The sequence below is a fragment of the Varanus komodoensis genome, unplaced genomic scaffold (genome assembly GCF_004798865.1).
Source record: "Varanus komodoensis strain SLA01 unplaced genomic scaffold, ASM479886v1 scaffold27, whole genome shotgun sequence".
Taxonomy (NCBI): domain Eukaryota; kingdom Metazoa; phylum Chordata; class Lepidosauria; order Squamata; family Varanidae; genus Varanus; species Varanus komodoensis.
The window spans coordinates 12,289,250-12,308,302 of NW_025335701.1; the positions used below are offsets into that span (position 1 = coordinate 12,289,250).

Here is a 19,053-nt window from a genome sequence, read left to right on the forward strand (position 1 = left end):
CCGGCCGCGGGCCACGCGCCCGGGCCGTTGAGCCGCCGCCGCCGCCGCCGGCAACCCACCCCCCCGCGGCCTGCGGCCGGTCCTCCACCGCCGGGCTTTGCAGCATGGTAACGCGGGGGCATCCGCGCGCCGGCCGGCGGGAAGGGGCACCCCCGGGACCCGCCACACGGGGCGGGGGAGCGCGCCGCTGAGGACGGGCGGGGCGGGGCGGGCGGCTGTGGCGCCCCCCGCTGGCGGGGCGGCGGGGCGCAGGTCCCGCCGCAGCGCCTCGCTCTGCTCTGCCCTTGTGCCAAGGAGGACGCCGAAGGCGCTCCGGAGCCGCCCGAGGAGGAGCCGGTGCACCTGAACGTCGGCGGCTGGTGCTTCTCCGTGCCGAAGAGCAAGCTCGCCCAGTTCCCGGACTCGCTGATCTGGAAGGAGGCCTCGGCCCTGGCCCAGGGCGAGAGCGCGCGGCTGTTCCTCGACCGCGACGGCCACGCGTTCCGGCACATCCACCACTACCTGCACACCGCCAAGCTGCCCTCCGCCAGCTGCGCGGAGCTGAGCCTGCTGCACGAGCAGGCGGTGCTCCTGCGGCTCACGCCCCTGCTCCAGGTACCCCCTCAGCCGCGGGCGCTCTCCGGGGAGGCGAGGCGGGCCGGGCCGGGCCGGGCCGGGCCAGACCAGAGGCGCGGCTGCCCTGGGCCGCTCCGTGTCGGCAGGAGCCGCGAGCGTGAGGGCCGCTCCTCCGCCTGGGTCCACTTGCGCTGCCGGACCGAGAGGCGTCCAAGTGGAGGGCGGGCGCGCCGGCCCCTCCGGCCTTCCCCACCTGCCCTCGCATATGCTGGTGCTCGTACGGGCTCCGAGGGCCCGTGTGGGTGCGACGGCCCGGGAAGAGGCCCGGAGCGCACGAGTCTCGGCCGGCAGGCCGTTGGCAGCTTTGCTTCCAGGTTGTGGCTCACACCAGAATACGAAGCAAGCTTGCACACAAACCCTGCTTTGGAGATCAGTACGGACCGCTGCTTGCTCCTTCCCCTGGTGTCCCGAACTACGATGAGCGAAGGCCAGGTGTGAAGCAGCATGCGAGGCAGAGGGAGTGCCTCGCCATCCACACGCTCCCAGTTTCTAAGCCGTGGTTTGAACAGCCGGGCGGGTTGGCTCTCGCCTTTGTGGGTGGCTGCCCGGTCAGGCCGCCTTGCCCTCTCTTGGACGCCTCCCCTGCTGAGTCCTCCTGGCCCCCCCTTGAAAATCCTCAGGAAGTGGGTGCTAGGCCTGCCCTCGTAGGGCTGGGGCTGTGCTCACCTTAAACTTCGTGGCGTTGGGCGCACCCATTTCAGGGCTCTCGTTGGAGCTGGCATTGCTGGTAGCAGAGCCAAATCACTGTTACGTAGAGCATCTCTGAGTACTCTGTTATGGGTGTCCTGTGTGCTAAAGAAAAGTTGATCTGCCTTAAGACTTTAGACAATTTGAAGGAGGGGAAACATAACCTGCGTGTCCGTCCTGCTGATATACCAATAGCTGAAAGAGCATCGATGAATTACTGGAGAACACGAAAATGCATCAGCAAGCCATCAGAATGTCCTCTTAAAAGTCCAGCATTCACTGGTAAAGGGCTGTCATAAGCAGCTTTTTAAGTTTAGACAGGACCAAAATAGCAATGATAATCATAAATGAAAATGTTGGATAATTTTTGTAAACTGCTGCTGGTGTTATACCACCAGCGTGTGCACAGAGTGCTGGTTGGACCAAGGAGGCTTGGAACCATCTTTTATCAATTTATTTTGATTTATACCCCACTTTCTTAGTAAAATGAAGGAATCCACCAGATCTAGTACTACAACCCCAAAGGAGAGCAGGGTCCATGCTCAGTCTTGGATGCATTTGGCAGGTCACTTTCCTTTGAGTTAAGGTCTCCAGTTGTGGAAAGGCAATAAGGCTCATCGTGAGGACGAGCTGGACCAGGGTCGGCACCCTTTTTACACTCAGAGCCATTTGGACCTGTTTCCCACAGAAAAGAAAACACGGGAAGCCACAAAACTCTTTTGACTTCTAAAATGAAAATAACTTTGCATATATCATTTTTTACCTTTATGCTGTGTACAAAAAACCTATAGTGTGTTGCATTTATGAAACAGATTGGCGACTGTGCTGTGCCGGCACGGGTCGCAGATTGGCGGCTGTGAGTGACGGAGCCGCAGCAGGGCGATTCAGGAGCCACGTGTGGCTCCGGAGCCGTGGGTTGCTGGCCCCTGAGCTAGACCAATGGGGCGCACTTGAGAGTGACATGCTCTGCATATAATTGATCTTGGTACATGTTCTTACACTGGCTCGGATTAAACTTTGCTTAGATGGTTTTCACCTGAATGGTTAAAATGGTAATTACTTTTTCACTTTAATTTTCAAAGTCCTTTACTAATCTTTGTTAATGGTTTTAATGTGTTATAGCTAATCCTGTTTGCAAGTAGATAAATAGCATATTCTCTCAGATGCTTTAAGGGAAAACTAGTAATACATTTTAAAAATGTACACATGCAGAAATAAATTGTAGGATAAAGGGTAGTCCTCATGAAAGCAGTTGTGATCATAAATATTTACCAGTGAGAGAGTCTCCTGGAAGCCAACACAGGAAGAGTATACATTAAATATGCATGAAACTGTCAGTGCCACTGCCATCTAAGCTGCAGCATCCCAGAGCAAGCTGGGGCCAGAGTATGTGTGCTGTTAATTGTGTCCTTGCCTTTAATCAGCAGAGATTTTTTCTTTCGACTGTGGATGCAGATAGCTGGTGTGTATGCCTGTGTGTGGGATAGTTGAATTTTTTTTCTTCCCAGCTGCCCACCCGAGGAAAATCCTGTTCCAAAATGCTCTTGAAAAGAAATCTTCCACTGGCACCTGTAGAGGATTCCCTTCAATTGCAAACAGAAGCCTCAGAGCAGGAATTTCCCTTTGGAATACCGACTGGGAGGAAAGCATTACCCTCCCCTCTGCTGCTGTGGATACCTCACCACCCTCTCCCCAGAGTAATGCAGTTTGCATGTGAAAAACCTGGGCAAGAGATCTATATCACATGTAGTTTGGCCCCAGATGAAGCTTTCCAGTCCCCTTCCTGGCTGCCTCCTGATACCCTTTTTTCTCCCTGGTAGGATTGCATGAGAAAGCTCCCCTGGGATTGATGGACACCCCCTTACTAGATACTGAAGAAGAAGTGCATTACTGCTTTCTGCCCCTAGACCTGGTTGAAAAATACCCTTTGTTGGTCAATGATGACAATTTGCTGTGGTTGTCTGACAACGCTGTGCTGATAGAATGTGAAGGAGGTGAATTTCGCTTCATAGGTAAGCCTTTTCCTTGAGGAAGAAGAGAAGGGAAGACAAGATGGGATACTCATATCCCTTTGTCTTTGTCAAATGAGCATTAGGCCCCCTTGTGCCCATTGTTCCTGCTGCCCATCCTTATCCTCTGGAGGCGGCCTCAGAGGGCTTGCTTTTCATGGGCTCTGGGGGGATTATGGATCTTTGTTAGAATGCAAGACCTGCCTTGCCAGGCCAGATAAAGGTCATGCTCCACAGAGTGGGCAGCCAGATGCTGTGGCAAAGCTTCAAAGCAGGGCATGCTAAAGAAGCCCAGCCCAACATCCAGTAAAACGAGTTCTGCTGCCTCTGCACAATGACCTGACTTGCCACACTAATCCGTTTTCCGATTGATCTGCTGAGATTCCTCAGCCTCCTTTGCTGATTGTGGCAGAGACAAGAGCGGCTCTTTGAATGGGTTTCTAGTCTGTGGCCACAGAGTACAGAACGAGCCGTGCTTGGTCTGCAGTGTCCGCCCATTGCAGCAGCCTTCCACCGGTGCCATGCGTCCCTTTTTGGTGTCAAGGGGTTCCCAGGAAATTGCACATTTGCTTTCTCCTGAAGCTACTTGAGACGAACTTCTCCAAAATGCAATGCAGTAGCAAGAGCCACAGTGTCTTGCTCCATTCTAGGCCTTTCTCTCTCTTCTTTTTTAACTAGCTAATTTTCTTCGCTCAGAGAAGATTCTTTTGCCTGAGAACTTCTCCAGCCTGGACGTTCTGGAAGCTGAAGCGGAGGCACTGGGAATCCCCGAAGTCATCGAAGCAGTAAAGATCTGCAGGCGTAACCCTGGTGGGGTTCCTGTCGCATTTTCAGTGTGAATCCCCTCCATAGCTATAAGGTTCTAGCAAAAGCAGGCAGTCCTCACCACGTAACCACACGAGGGCACTTGGTTGAGAAGCACCTGGCAGGAATTGCAGCCGGGGGGCTTTCCAGGGAAGTCTCCCTCGCTGGGCACCCAGAATCCTGCCGCCTTTGCCCACCCTCCCAGGCAAAGCTGCTCCAGCCCATCAGTTCAGCTGGGGCTGTTGCTGAAGAGCAGCCTGCCAGTCTTGCCACCGCTCCATCGGATGGAGGACTGCCCTTTGACGGGGTCATGCTGTGGCATTCAGCTTCTTGTATTTAAATTACTAGAGGGTTCCTTTGGATGTGGATTGAGGGTCACTGTCCTGCTGAAGGTGAACCTCTGCCCTGGCCCAGATCTCCCACCGGCTTTCCTCCAGAGCTGCCCTGTATTTTGGCTCCATCCATCTTGCTTTCCGAGCATGCCTCTATGGACCGTGCGGGGCCTGGAGGCATTCTTGGAAATAAAGGTGCTTATGGAGGTTGGCTCTTGGCTTGGCATCACACGTTTTGACTCGGGCGGGACAGCAGGCAACATGGGGGACACCAACTGAGAAGCCAAGGGCATTGATGTCCAGCATGTGCCCAGAGCCTGCTTTCTTCCGCAGCTGACTAGGTGATACCTTGACATATTCCACTATCCTGGAAGCGCCTCTGCCACTACACCACCTGACCTCTCCTGTTTGCTGCTTCCCCTGTGAGTTGGGTGGCTGATGCTTCTTTCTCCTGTTTGCAAGGAATGTGTGAACATGGACGATTGTGCCTGGTGGCTCAGGATAGGCCCACGTGGCTTTCACACCCATAATTTGTATTTCTGAGCCTGCTTTGTGGTCCTAACAGTTGACAGTGATGGGTGCACTTCAGAATGATCCTGCAGAACACAGACGAAAGGCGCACTTTCGGTGAAGGCACTTTGGCAGGAGGAGCTGAGCTCGGATGTTTTATCCTTGCTAGATGATGATGAGATTTCTCTCTGATTGCAGCATCGTATTTAGAGTTTAGTTTTATGCATTGGTTGTGACCACCTTGGGTTGGACTGTGGCGCTTTCGCTGGAGGAGATGGAGATAAGTATAAAGCACAGCCAGCATTTTGGTTGGTTGTAGTTCATTTTCCTTTGTCCGTTTTCCTTCCAGGGGTCCACTCAGAGGGGACGTGTGATCTTCAGAGCTCTGCGAAAAGCACAGTGCAAAAGCAGCTGTGTGGTCAAGAAGCTGCCCGGCTCCCTTTGTACCCGATGACACTTGGCCTTCTCGTGAAATACCCAGACTCAGCCCTGGGGCAGCTTCACATGGAAAGTACCCTGGATGGAAACAAGCTGTACATTTCGGGGAATGGTGTTCTCTTTCAGCATGTTAGGTAGGTTCGTTAGCAAGTTAGTCTGCCCTTGTTTCTCAGGAGAATGAAAACCTAATTTCTCCTCCTCCTCTCAGAAGGACGTCTCCTTCTGTGGCGCCAGTTGAGCTGAGCTTTCCGAAGGGGTTAAGGCAAGGTGCAGAGCCTCAGGCAGGGGAGCCCTCCAGAGGATGTGCTACCTTTCCCCAGCCTCCACCCCTTGCTGGTTTCCTCACTTTTTCTATGCAGACTTCTCTCCACTGAAGGAGAATGCTTCCCATAAGGCATGTTTGGCACAGAGAGCTTTTGAACTAAAACACGTCAGCGTCAGCCCCAAGGACCCCAGGAAAACCGTCCCCAAGAGCTGCTCTGCAATGGAATTTGGGCTCCATGCTGAATTCAGCAGCCCCAGATTAGAGGCATCATCCTCTCATCACTGCCCTTGCTCCTAACATTCAATCAAAAAATCCACATAAATATGAGTGAAAGAAAATCTTGGCGTGCCTATGTGCACGTGCACCACCTCCCCCTACTGCCAGTACAAGCAGAGCTCGGGGTCATCCGCCTTTCCTCCCCTTCTCCTTTTAGTTCCCCCTTAAGTTCCCTCTTGGGAGCGTCAGGTTGGCACAGACACCCAGCATGTGTCAGTCTTCTTGTTCTAGGTCCACGGCAAGGTGAAATCCTGACACCTCTCAGGGAATAAGTGCTAGAAGACAGACACCCATACCAAGTGCTTCAGTGTTTCCCTGCGACTCATTTCAAATTTAGACAGACCTTAGCAAGGCTTAATTGGCATCATAAAAGCCTGACACGGGATCGCTACAACGGGGCTGTTCATCTAAAAGGCATTGCAGCAGAAGAGTTGTCTGGCAAAGATGCCTAAGCTTCAGGGTCGGCTCCCTCCTAGGGTTGGGGCATGGCTTCTGAGCTCTGAAGGGCTTCTCCATGCAGTGCTGTGGGCCCTGGGATGCTCTTGGGGACCCCAGGAATGCCGTCCTAAGCTGTGGTGTGCTGGCATTGCTAGCATTTAGACCCCGTCGGCTTGCCTTCAGCCCCAGCCATGGCTGGATTGTCGCCCCCCAAGAGCTTCTCCAAAGTGGAACTCAGCAGTTGGCTTGAAAGAGGTTCTGCATCTCTGGTCAAAGATGTGTTTGAAAGGGATAAGTCAGGATAGCTTGAAGCAAGAGACAAATGTGTTGTGAATATTTTGCTTTTTCTATGCCAAGGAATTGGTTGGGAACATGCAAACTGCCACTTACCCAAAATATATCTGAACTTCCCAAACTCTGTGCCTATTTGGATCAAATGGACATCACGTACGAGCCAATGAAAGATGCTTTAAAAATGTATCTGAAGCAAAAGGCACCCACAGACACAATGGCAAAGGGTAAGTCAGCCAGCTCTGCTTTGCGCCTTTTCTGGCCATTGTCTTCCCTAGGATCCCACTTCCCCCAGCAATGCCCAAGCTGAAGCAAAGGTAAAAATGCCTGGAGAGGTGCATGAGTAAACTGGGGGTGAAAAATCAAGATCGACCAAGTCTGCACAATGTTGTAGCCAGACAAGAGGAAGGCGGACTGTATCCAGTTCTGGCCCTGGGCAGACAGGCTTTACTTGGGAGCTTGCAAATACTTCCCAGGTCCCCATGAAAACATTAGGCAGTGGCATCTCGCATTAGGTGTTCCCTTTGGCAAAACGTCACTAGCACCAGGTGGGGAAAACATTGAGGAATGGAAAGTGTGGGCCAAATGTCTCTCCTCCTCCTTTATGGGAGCTCCCTCTGCTGTTCAGCAGCTGTTCTCTGTATCCCTCCATCTCTGGTGGTGGTGAATTCCTCTGCTGCCAACAAGCTTTGCTCAGAGCTCTAATCACGCACAGTATAGACAGCAAGCAAGCAGATCTACAGGCGAAATCTTCACCTGCCTCTGCCCAGCAGATTCCCTGCTGCTCCTTTTGGGTCAAAACACTGTATGAGACCTGGCAGGAGGCAGGGGACTTGTGGCTTGGGCCATTAGCATGCTTCCTCCACACTCCCCTGAATGCACGGATGCATTTAAGATCAGGTGCTCTGTGATGTTGTGTTGTGTCTTTTAGATGCAGACTGGGCAGCGGCAATATCAGCCTTTTCACGCCACCATATTGTCAAAGTGTATGTAGGAAATCACTGGTATGCAACTTACTTGCAAACATTATTAAAGGTACGGTCCTTAACATACTCTGATCTTGACCTGTTGTAGGCTGAAGCTTAGCAGCATTAAAAGGAAGGATGCCAGAGGCCCCCTGGCCCAGCATTCTGTTTTCTCAATGGCCAACCCAATGCCCCTGGAAGCCCATGAGCCGGATGCGTGCACAGCAGCACCCACCAGCTCCGTTGGGCTCCCATTCAAGTGGCAGGTAGGAGTATACCTCTCCTGATCCTGGGGAAATAAGCATCCCTCAAGTACAGCAGCCCCCCAAAGTCATGAATTCCTCTCATCCCTGCATGAAGCTTCCAAGCTGGTGGCCATCGCGGCTTCTTGCAGTATCAATTCCCTAGTTTAATTCTTTTGATTGTCTTCTGTGACAGAGCATTAAAGTGTTTTATATTATTTTGGGCCTTTATACCAATTGCTGAACAGGGTTTGTGATATAATGCAAGCTATTGTGGCTTTTTAAATGTGGCTTTTACGTTTTGTACTGTAATTTAAAGAGGTTTCTATTGCATTGTTATTGTACTTCCTCTGTTGTTGTAACCTGCCCAGAGAGCTTTGGCTACTGGGTGGCCCAGAAACGGCATTATTGATGTTGACGATGCTGAAGCTGAAGCTCTTCCTGAATCTCCCACTGTTCAAATTATTGCAATGACCCTTCTGGGTTCCAGGATCTTGGGACAGGGAGAAAGCTGCTTTCTGTGTTCTTGTACTGCATCAGGTCTGATCTTGTGCCCCTCTGTGCTTGCTCTCCCCTGCACCTCACACCCACTAGCCCTTTCTGTAAGGCACATGTTCCCAGCAGCAGTAGCTGATCCTCACACGGGAGTTGAACTTGGCTTGTCCTGGTTGCCCCTTGCTGCACTTTGTCCTGTTCTCCCATGTCCTTGTCGAGGTGACCAGGGCTGCTGATATTATTCAAGGTGCGATTGTGCCATAGTTAAGTATTGTGGCAAAACAATTTTGGCAGTTTGTGTTTGGAAGCTTTCCTAATTACACGTAATGGCTTCATTGCCCTTTTCCCATCAGCCTCATGCTGGGCTGAAATTTTCATCAAGTTTCCCTTAACAACCCCAAGACCCCTTTTCTAAGCAGCTCAGACCCAATCAGCCTGTGTGTAAAATTCAGTTTTTGCTCCAACACTTGCTTGCATTCATCACATTTTCCATATTAATTCCAGTTCTCCCAGTTGGAAACCTTTGTGGAGTTCTTTGCAATCCCTTTTCATTTTATCTTCCCTCCATGCTAGCAGCAAATTTAGCTATTGGCTGCTCATTCCTAATTCCAAGTAGTTTATGAAAACATTTTAAAATTCTGGTGGCCTCACTGTTTATATCACCTCATTGTGAGAACTGATCATTTTTCTTACTCTGGTTTCTGTCGTTTAACCAGTTGACAAGTCATTAACCTTACAACCATGTTTTCTGCATGCATTTTAGAGAAGTGGGCCTCAGCCACCCTTGGCCTCACGGTGCTGAGGGAGATAGCATGAACATACTAGGTCCATAGCAGACTAGCATATTTGGATGAAACACTCTTGCTGGAATCATGTAACACAGGAGTCTGTTCAAATGCTTCCTCTGGCCCCATCCCACACGCTGGTGGCATGGCTCATCCAAACATGAAACCATCTTGAACTGGTCCACCTGGCTTGGGGTGAGCAACCGGGGCGGCAGTTCCCCATGTCCCTGGCAGCAGGCATGGCCCTTGAGGTAGTGCATGCAAGCAAGCAAGCAAGAGCCCCGTGGCAGTGGCGCCTCGAGGCAGCTGCTCTCACGCCCCTGCAGTGCGGACCGGTGTGTGGCGCATCTCTTCAAGCGGATGGGGGAGTGTGCCCCAGCAGTGTGCCTATCTGCAGCAGGCCAGCGGCGCTCCCCCGGGACACTGAGGTCATGGGGGGCACCCGCCTCGCACAGGTCTGCACTGGTTGTGGATGTGGTGAGAATGGCCCGGGCATGTGCCGCTTGTGCAAGGGCTGCCCTGGGCTCCCGGGGGAAGGCTTTGAACAATACCTTTATTTCAGTCAGATTATGCTTCCATTTAGTCTTCGATGTCTTGATTTTGTTTTGTTCCTTGCCAGTTTCCAGAGCTGCTGTTAAACTGCAAAAAGGTGTGTTGGATCGCGTATGGCCAGAGTCTCCTAATCCATGGAGATGGACCGACATTTCGACACGTCCTCAACTTTCTTCGGCTTGGCAAATTGTTCTTACCTTCTGAATTTAAGTAAGTGAAAATGCTATTCTGTGCTATGTAGTTTTGGTGATTGCAGTGGTAGGACTCTTAGAAGCGCAGGATGACATGGTGGAATAGGAGCCAGCACATTTATGCAATAAGAGTTAAGTACGTAAAATCAGTAACAAGGAACAGTGATTGGAATGATGTATCAGAGGTCAGTGCCAGAGACTCCTGCTCCATCACAACTCAGAAATCTCCATCTCTCAACTGCAGGCCTCTAAGTTTCCTGTGCCCTGCTGGTAGGAGACAGCAGGAATTGGTCAAGAATAAATCCTGCTAAATTAACCTGATCTCTCTTGTGTAATATATCTTGGGTGTAAAATATATTGATTATATATGTTTGGATGGAAGAATAGCTTGATTTCAACAAATGGGGACAACATTCCCCATTATTTACGTTGCCAGCTGTTTCAGAGCGTGCTGGATGGCACTGCTGTCAGATGGAGTTGCAGTGTTTGGGAAACCACAGTACTCACAGAGGGTTCCCTGATCGTGGAGGCCGGTTCTGAGCAAATGCATGCAGGGTTCAGTACTTGGGGCAGGCAGGCATTCCGGGGATACAGACACAACTTGTACAAATGCATTATGCAATGGGTGAGGTCTGTAAGAACAGAACGAGTGCATTGAAAAGAAAAAAAACACCCTGAAAATACTGCAGTCCAATGGTTTGGCATGGGCATCGTCTGGATTCCTCAGAAAAGATTAGAATTCGTACAGAAAAGGCTTAGGGGAAGCCATTTTCCGCTGGCTCACAGACAAATGTTTTTCTTTTGAATGAGGAGAAGCTTCTGAGCTTGAAAGATCATGTCATTCTGGGGTTCAGAAGTGGTCTGACAGCAACACACCGTTTAGAGGACGAGGCTGCATTTAAACAATGCAATCATGTTGATAAGCGAGATTAAAGCAGGAGCATGTAGCAGACTGTTCTGGGGCAGTGGCATTGAACAAACGCATCTTGCATTTTATTTCCTACTGGCAGAGAATGGTCTCTTCTATGTCAGGAGGTGATGGAGTATCAGATCCCGGCTCTCGTGGAGGCCCTTAATCAGTATGACATGTACAGGTAGTTGTGCTTGTCCTTTCTCGACATTTTAGGCCCGTAATGCCCAGAGGAAATGCCCATTTTTGCATTGTCTGCTCAGAGGCAGAAATGCTGAGGGGTGGGAAGGGCAGCCACTAAACCTGGAGTTGCAGAAAACCAGGTGGCCTTCTCAGGCCTGCCTTCAAAGGCTGCTGTGACTTTGGGGGCTGGCAGGGCAGAGGCTGCGCCGGTGACAAAGGCAGCGCAAAGGGATTGTGACCTTGCTGGCTGAGCAGTGGCACGCACAGGGCACGCCAGCTGTCCTTGCATGAGCGCAGGCATCGCTCGACACGGGGCGGTGAAGGAGCAAACACAAAGGGGTGCTTGCAGGGATCAAGGCTGGCCACCAGGCAGTGGCTCTTGCTTTGTCACAGGAGCGTGAAGCAAGTGCGTGGCAGCGGCTAGAAGGGAGCAGGCTGGCCACCTGTGCAGCACCGCAGGGCACGAAGGCGTGCATTTGGAAGTGTGGCACAGCAGCCACGCACAAAATGAGATGTGCCCCGAGGCCGAAACGCAGCGCAAGACCTCAGCAGCGGCTGAGCAAGATCATCCGCGGTCGCATGGCTGGGCTGACCCTAAGCAAAATTCCAAAACGCATATGGTGCAGTGCCTTTCATTAGTCCGGCCACAAGCGCGTGCCAACCTTTTAGGGCAACCAAAAAACCACGCAAGCTTTCGAGCTCTCCAGATCCCTTCATCAGGCAGGATGGCATGCGAGAAGAGGGTCGTGGGACGGGGCAGAGCACGGGCGCTCACCTGAAGGCCTGCCCACTCATTCCATGCAGGACTAGCCCAAACTCACAGGCTTTCAGCATCTTGATGGTTTTTCTTCCCCATTTCCCTCCCCTGACCTGCCGTTGACATGAACTGATAATTAAAACATGCAAGGACCCACTAGTTTATTAAGTTGGTTCTTTAAAAAAAACATACAAGCACCTCTCTAGGGACACAAGTCATTTTTTCTTTTTTTTCTTTTTAAAAAAGTTTAATACACAAGCAATAAACAGGTGAATATATCTGACTCCAGTAACCTTAGCATACTTCATTGGATTATAGGTCTTCTATTGATTAATTCAACAAGGGGACATGCCCCTTTCATGTTCCTAGCTGTTTCAGGTTAAAAGGCCCCTCCAGAGCTGAGTAGCGGGAGGACCTGGGTGGCGGCCTCTGCTGGCAGTGCCTCTGGCCCCCGCCTCCCGAGGAATCCTCTCTCTCAAGTTGATTCTGCGCCCACTTGTCACTGCTGTCTGGACCCAGTGGCTTCCCTGCCGGTGCCGGCCGCACCAGGCCTTGAGTGTGGGCAGCTGTGAGGATTGGAGCCCGAGTCACAGGTTTCCTGCGCACCAGCCGCATGGTGCTCCCGGCCCTGCTATTTGGCTCCCCTCCTTTGCCGTGGGCTCCTGTTCTGTGTGGGAAAGGAGGGCATTCCCATAGCAGGTGATTGTGGGCATGGCTTGTCCTTCCTGATGCCAGACAAGGTGGGGATGCAGGGTGGGTTCCTTCCACCCATTCACCACATCCCTTTCCTGTCCAGTGCTTGCATTTCACCCAGCAGCATGTTGCCATGACCTTGGCTGGCTTGCATCTGCCTCAGTAGCTTCTGCTTTCCCCCCAGTCTGCTATTCCAGCCCGTAGCTCTGGGGCATTGTGGGGAGGTCCTTCCTAAAAGGAGGCAGTTACTGGCTGGGAGGACATCCCCACGAGCTTCGAGTGCCTCGCTCCCCCCCAGAACAGGTCCTGCGGCCTGCATGACCTGGGTCTTGCACGGAGGAGCTGATGCAGCCGAGGGCCTCTCCTTTCTGGCTTTGCCCACAGACTGGGTGAGCTTTTTCTGGCCCAGGGACATGCCCGGCCCCTCCTCCTGCTTTTACCTCTTAGTAGGTGAAGACAGACCAAGCCAGGATCTCCCGTCAGGTGTGGGTAGTGCACATCCAGAAGTGAGCAGCCCTCTCCGGGGCCATGGAAAGCACTTTTGTGAAGAGGGGCACTGAATGTCGGATTTGAACTGTTTGCTTTACAGACTGTGGGTGCAGCAGCAGCAAGCTCAAAGCGGAGGTAAGAGCCTGGATGCTGCAGTGACAGAGAAGGGTGGTGAACCCAGTGAAGACCCTCAGGAGGTAAGGCTATTTTCCTCCCAGTGTGCCTGGTTTGATCAAGCACATTTGCATTCTCCTTGGCAAAGAGAAATCCTGGCCCAGCTTCTTCCAAAGGAGAACCCACCACGCTGCAGCCCCCGATCATGTTTGGGGCCCCTCTCTGTACCTTTTCTGACTCAAACATGTTCTTTTTCAAGTAAGGCAACCAGAACTGGACACAGTATTCCAATGCAGTGACACCAAAGATAGCCATAAATGTTTAAAGACTGCAAGAGCAGAAATGCATTACTTTACTCCAAACACTCTAATTTAGACCCTTCAAACACCGTACCCAGATTTCTGCAAGGCAGAATGATTAAGATGACTGTGAGGGCAGCCACCTTGCAGGTTGCTTCTAGCACATTTGCTGCAGATTTGGGGGCAGGTTGCTGCAGCCCAATTTATTCTCCACCCTTCATGGTGCAGCCGTCAGATCTTTGTGAACAAATACTTTTATTTTGCATGTACTGTATGGGAATTCTGCTGATTAAACGAGCTGAAGAACAATATTGCAATTTGGTAGTCTAGTGGCGCAGTTCTACATATGTCTACTCAGAAGTAAGCAGCATTGACTTCAATATGACTTACTTCCTGAAAAGAGCATAGAGTTCCATGGGCGCACGCATGGATGCACACGCGTACGCACATATAATGTTCTCTTCTTTTTTGGAGCACTCACATATTACCATGGATTTAAAGCAAGAAGCCAGTCACCGGAGTCCAATGAGAGATGCACCAGGCACGGAGGAGAGCAGCAGAGGGAATGAGAAATACACCCGTATCTCCCCAGCCAAGGCAGCAAAGCGAAGGACTAGCTGGGAAGGACATCGTCAGGCCACAGATGGGTGGGCCAGTGCCTTCTGTTATGGACTGTCAGGAAGCCCCCCGCGGAAAAGGGGCGCCAAGGGCAATTTAACAAAGCCCCTGGAAAAGCAGGATACTCCCATCCAGAAGCTAATTTCCCTGGTGCAGGGATGGGACATGGTGAACTGCAGGCGCTGTGAGGCCCAGCAGGTGCCTCTGCCCGGTGGTATCACGGCAGAGGAGACCCCGGAAAGATCTCCCTGTCGCCTGCCTCCAACCAGGTGCCTTGAGCTGGCCAGCCCCGAGCCCCCGAGCAGCAGCCCTGCTGCCCCAAGGCTGCCTGGCGGCCTGCTAGAAGCTGGCCAGGGCATGCCGAGGGGCCCTGCTTCTGAGGACTGGCTTGAGAAGCCCGGCCGGCACGGCGCTTCAGAGGAGATGTGCCCCGCGGGAGGAGCTCCTGCAAGGAAGGTCGTGTGTGGCCAGAGAGAGGGAGTGCAAGGTGGGCACGCCTGTCTGGATGCGCGGCTCGGGAGTCGGGGAAGGGTGGTGGGCCGTGCCGGGGTGCTCCCGGGCCTCGACTTCCACCTTGCGCTGCCTGATGCGGCCTGGCTGCTGGTCAGCAGGGCGTGGCAGGCATGCCGAGCCCCCTCTGGAAGAGCACTGTGCCCAAGAGAGGCTTCGACGGAACAGTCGCCTCGCCTCGCCTCGCCTCACCTCGCCTCGCCCACATCGCTTTGCTTGGCGATTGGACTGCTCTGTCTTCAGTTTGCAGCGCTCCTGCTTTCCCGCCCCTGCTTCTGTCCTCTTTCAAAGAAAAACATCCGTAAAGAAAGGAATGGTGGAATATTGCTGGTGTGCAGCTGCACCAGGCAAAAATGGGAAAGTCTTAATTTAGCAGGTGCCGATCCAGAGCATGGACCCAGCGATGCTGCAGATACCCTTTTTTGCTTTGCTTTGACCCAAGAGCTGTCAAAGGGTGAAGGAAAAGCTGTGAGGGATTTTGGTTCATGAAAGGAGATTGGCACATTAGAAGAAGAGCGGGAAGCCAACCAGTAGCCGTCCCGCCATTGTGCCACTTGTGCGCTTTAGAGCAGATCGCATTGTCTGTCGGTTTGGAGGCTGCTGTCCAGTTTGAGAACTGGTGGTCCCTGGCCAGATGGTAGCAGAGAAAAGGGCCATGGCAAGCCGAGACGGGCCAGTGCCAGTCAGCCTGGAGTGCTTGCCGGGCTGCTCGTGGGATGGCTAACGCCAGCCGTAGCCCAGACAGGCTTGGCAAGAGCAGCAAGAGGGGAGGAGGGCTCGTGGGTTGCTGCCATGGGATTGGCCGCCCAGGTTTGGATGGTACGGCAGCTCCCAGAGCAAGCAAGAGGCCGTCAGGAAGTCTTGTTGCCTGTGAGCAAGACAGCTGGTGGGAAGGGGCCACGCAGCACGCAGCACAGTCAGTGCGGCCTGTCGCTTGCCGCGGAGCCTGGCCTGCGGCCCGCGGAAAAGCCCCACCCTTCAGCCTCTGCCTGTGCCGTGGTGCAGTGCCTTGACCAGGTGGGGTCCTCAGCCCGCATTTAATCACGCCACTTCTTCACACGCTGTTCAGAAACAGTAGCTGAAAGAAACCTTGAAATTATTCTCCGAGTGAGGCGTGAGCAGAGTCCTGGTTGGTGCTCGTTGCACATCCGTGTGCCAAAAGGCAGCACGTGTCGTGTTCCCAGCGACTGCCTGGCTCCAAGGGCCATGCTGGACAGGCCCTGGTCGCTTTGCTGCTGGGCACAAAGCCACAGAGGAGAGTCTCCTGCGGCAGGCGGGGGACCCCCCGAGGGGGGCCTGTGCAGAAGGAGAGCCCCTCTCCACCGCACGCCTCCACTTCTCGGTGGCCCTCAGCCACTATGTGGCTCCCTGGGCTTTCCACTGCGAGCTAAGGGCCACTTGCACTGCACAGTCGGAGCATCTGGCAAGCGACCCCTGTCCTTCACGTGCAGGCTCTCTTCCCTGTTAAAGCCTTGCTAATGATTTGTTTTTGCTTTGAACCTGTTGAACACTGGCCTCCCTAGGAACATGGTTGGAGCAAGCCAGCGCTATGCTTGGGGAGCCCCACAGCAGCACGAGCCTGATCCTTAAAGTTGAGCACCCTCCAGTTGTGGCTTGTGATGGTTCCTGCACTGCTCATCAGGGCAGCATCCTCTACAGCACACGCCTGGAAGACGTGAAGCTCGCACAGCCAGTGACAAATGGTGCGGTCTCCGCCATAACTCTGTTTGCATTTGAGTGTGAGAAGAGATGGCAGGTAGCTTTTGGGGCTGCAGGGTTGAAGCAGTAAGCAGGCTTGGGCAGTTGGCAAGAATTGAAAACCAACATCAGTTCAAAGTAAGACTAAATAAAAGCATATTCAGTAAAGCCAGTCTGGGAAGGCCTGTTGGAAGAGCTGTGACTGCAGTGCCTGGATGCAGCTCTCCACCAGCTGACCTGAGAAGCTGCTCTGGTGGGTGGGCCTCCACCTGGCAGAAGCAAGCTCCAGAAGAGGAGCCCCACAGCGCTGCGGTGGGCGAGGGGAATAGATGGGCAAAGGCGCCCCTGCAGGTACTCTGAACTGAAAGCATGCAGGGCTTTAAAGGCAATCCCCAACCCCTTGTACTGCATCCAGACCCTCTTGGCAGCCAGCGGGGAGACTCGAGTCGGATCCACCTGGGCTCCACCTGATGCCCGGAGGCCGCTCCAGCTGCCCTGCTCTGTGCTATGCGCAGGGAGGCGCCGGGGCAGCCCTGCGCGGTGTGTGCTGCAGCACTTGAGCCTTGTTCAGGCCATCCTTCCCCAGGAAGGGACGCTGTGTTCCCCGGCCTCTGGAGTTGCCAGGCCAAAAGCAGAGGATCTGAGCAGCACGGGGCTGGCCGTGATTCTGGGAGACTTTCTGCTGGCATCTTGTTGGGCGACCCGGTTAGAAACCCTTCTGGGCCTGTGGCTTACCTGTCATGCTTAGTCTCCGAGGTGGCCTTGTCAGGAGCTTCTGCTTGCAGGAATGGGGGTGGTGGAACACAGTGGCCCCCCTTTGGGCAGTTGTGCTGGCCTAGGTGGCTGTGATTCCCTCCTGCTGCTGCTCTTTCTCCCTCCTCCCAGCCTGTTCACAGGACCCTTTTGACACCCTGAGAACGTTGCTGAGTGGGAGCATGCAGGATCTGCGTATGCAAGGAAATGGCACACCTGATTCTCCACGTGCTGAAATCACAAGCCGCTGTGCACTTCCTGCAAAGTTTCTGTGCTGCCTTGGGCAGCAGTGCAGTGGTGCGACCTCTGCAGGGCTGGCCTGTAGCAGCTCCTCAGCCCAGTGACCCCCAGGCCAAGGGCAGGGCAGGGGAGGGAGGGGTGCTCCTTTCATGCGTCGTTTCTAGCACCAGAACACCAGAAGAGGAGGAGGCGGCAGCCTGAGGCTGACTCTTGATGGAACTCTCCAATTCCATGCGCTTTTAGATATCGTCTTTCTCAGCTTCCCGTTGTCACAAGAAGAGATCTTTTATGCTCGAAAGTGCCACTGTTTTCTCACTGATGTCATCTTGGATTCCATAAGGCAGAAAGACCCCAAAGAAACAACAGCCAAAGTTGAGCTGCTTGTGCGGAAGCTGTGGGTGAGCTGACAAAGGGCGCTTGAGCAGGGCTGGGCCGCGTGGGGTGCCCCTTCCCCTTTCTAGCCCAGAGCCCGGCTGGCTTGCTGGCAGAGCCACCCCACACAGCCGCCCTCCTCTTTTTTCGTTGATGCCCCATTAATTTGGGGTCACGTGGTGGGGCTTGGAGCCTCCCTAAAGGAACCAAGGCAAGGGGGAGAGCGCCCACAGGGAGTGTGCCTGTGGAAGAGAGCAGGCAGCAATGGGAGGTAGCCCCCAGTGCAGGGAAGAGAGGACCACGGCGTGAGTGGCTGGCACTCAGAAGGGGGCAAGCCTGCCTTCTGTGCGGCCAGTTCTGCACCTTCAGGCCCTGGGGGAGTCAGGCGTGTGCCGTGGCGGGGATCCCCTTTGCCTCACATGCAGTTGCCAGGCGGGTCCCTGGCCTGGGAGGGAGCGGTGCCAGTCTGAGGGTGCCCATGAGCCTTGCTCGAGATATGCCCATGGGCCACCAGAACGGTTGGGTGCAGGTTGTTGTCTCCGGAGCGGATGGCCAGCCCTCGCCCCACCACTCCTCGCAGCCTGGAGTGAGAGGCACGTGCCTGAGCACCCCTCCGGGCTTCAGGCTCACACCTGACAGCTTGACTCCGGCTCCAAGAGAATGCCGAGTACCCCAGAGGCCTTGAGCCCACCCCGTCCTCTGAGTCTCCCCTCCACCCAAGCGCCGGCAGCTCTTCCCGCACCTGGCTTCCATCCATGGAAGTGAAGCAGCCAGATGGGACAGGGAGCCCCCAAAACCTGTGGCTGAGCCACTTCCCTCCTTTCAGAGCCTGCAGATCACGGCGAAGGAGTTTGTGGCCGACCTGCTGCAGACAGCACCTTTCAAAGCTGACACACCTGCTTGCGATAAGCTGCTGAGATGGGTTGAGGTACTGCCATTTGCGGGGAAGGGGTCCTTGGAGGGGCCGAGATCCAACTGCAGGCCTGACCTGCTATACGCAGCCTGTTGGTTAAAATTCTGGGACCTCTCTTCATTTTTCATCACCACCTGCATCTCCACCCCTCCTTCTTAAACAATTAGTAACACAATTGTTTAATGGTGGCGCCATAGCTTTGCCTCTCCGTGTGAGTGGCACCTCCCAGGTGAGTGCCACAGCTCCCCGCCACGCCTTCTGCTGGCTGCTAATGTGTTTCCCTCTCTCTTTCAGTTTACGCTGCCATTTGCCTGGAAGTACAGCTGCTGCATGGACCTGCTGATAAAAAGGGGATACTTTAAATCACTCTCTCATTTTGTCATAGGGAAATATTTACAGAAGTCTTAATAAAAGTGGGGCCCTGTGTTTTCTGCCCTGCAAGAAAGGGATGGCGTGTTTCCTGTGTCGAAACAGATGTGATCTGCAAAGTCTGTCATATGTATGAAAGTCACAGCTCAGAGCGGCTGGTGGTGCCCTCCGGCTTCCCAGCCTGACGAAATGCAAGTGTCTTCCGTGGCTGGGGAGCACGTTCCTTCCAAGTGAGCCAGC

At 53.6% G+C, this 19,053-nt stretch overlaps 1 protein-coding gene across 1 annotated transcript; it reads left to right on the forward strand.

Moving 5' to 3' along the window:
* Positions 1-1,511: 1,511 nt before the first annotated feature.
* On the forward strand, positions 1,512-18,855 carry KCTD19 (potassium channel tetramerization domain containing 19). Its single transcript, XM_044433933.1, has 14 exons — positions 1,512-1,584; positions 3,123-3,314; positions 3,990-4,121; positions 5,307-5,529; positions 6,732-6,892; positions 7,597-7,700; positions 9,772-9,914; positions 10,906-10,989; positions 13,028-13,124; positions 13,815-14,445; positions 15,992-16,171; positions 17,403-17,557; positions 18,358-18,459; positions 18,739-18,855. Exons 1-14 carry the CDS (start codon positions 1,512-1,514, stop codon positions 18,850-18,852), a joined length of 2,391 nt encoding a protein of 796 aa, XP_044289868.1. The 3' UTR covers positions 18,853-18,855.
* The last annotated feature ends 198 nt before the right edge of the window (positions 18,856-19,053 follow it).

Coding starts and splice junctions, on each gene's coding strand:
- KCTD19 (XM_044433933.1), top strand. CDS start 1,512: ATGAATTACTGGAGAACACGAAAATGCATCAGCAAGCCATCAGAATGT. Junction 1,585..3,122: donor TAAAAGTCCAGCATTCACTG/GTAAAGGGCTGT, acceptor TCTCCCTGGTAG/GATTGCATGAGAAAGCTCCC. Junction 13,125..13,814: donor CCAGTGAAGACCCTCAGGAG/GTAAGGCTATTT, acceptor TCTTTTTTGGAG/CACTCACATATTACCATGGA.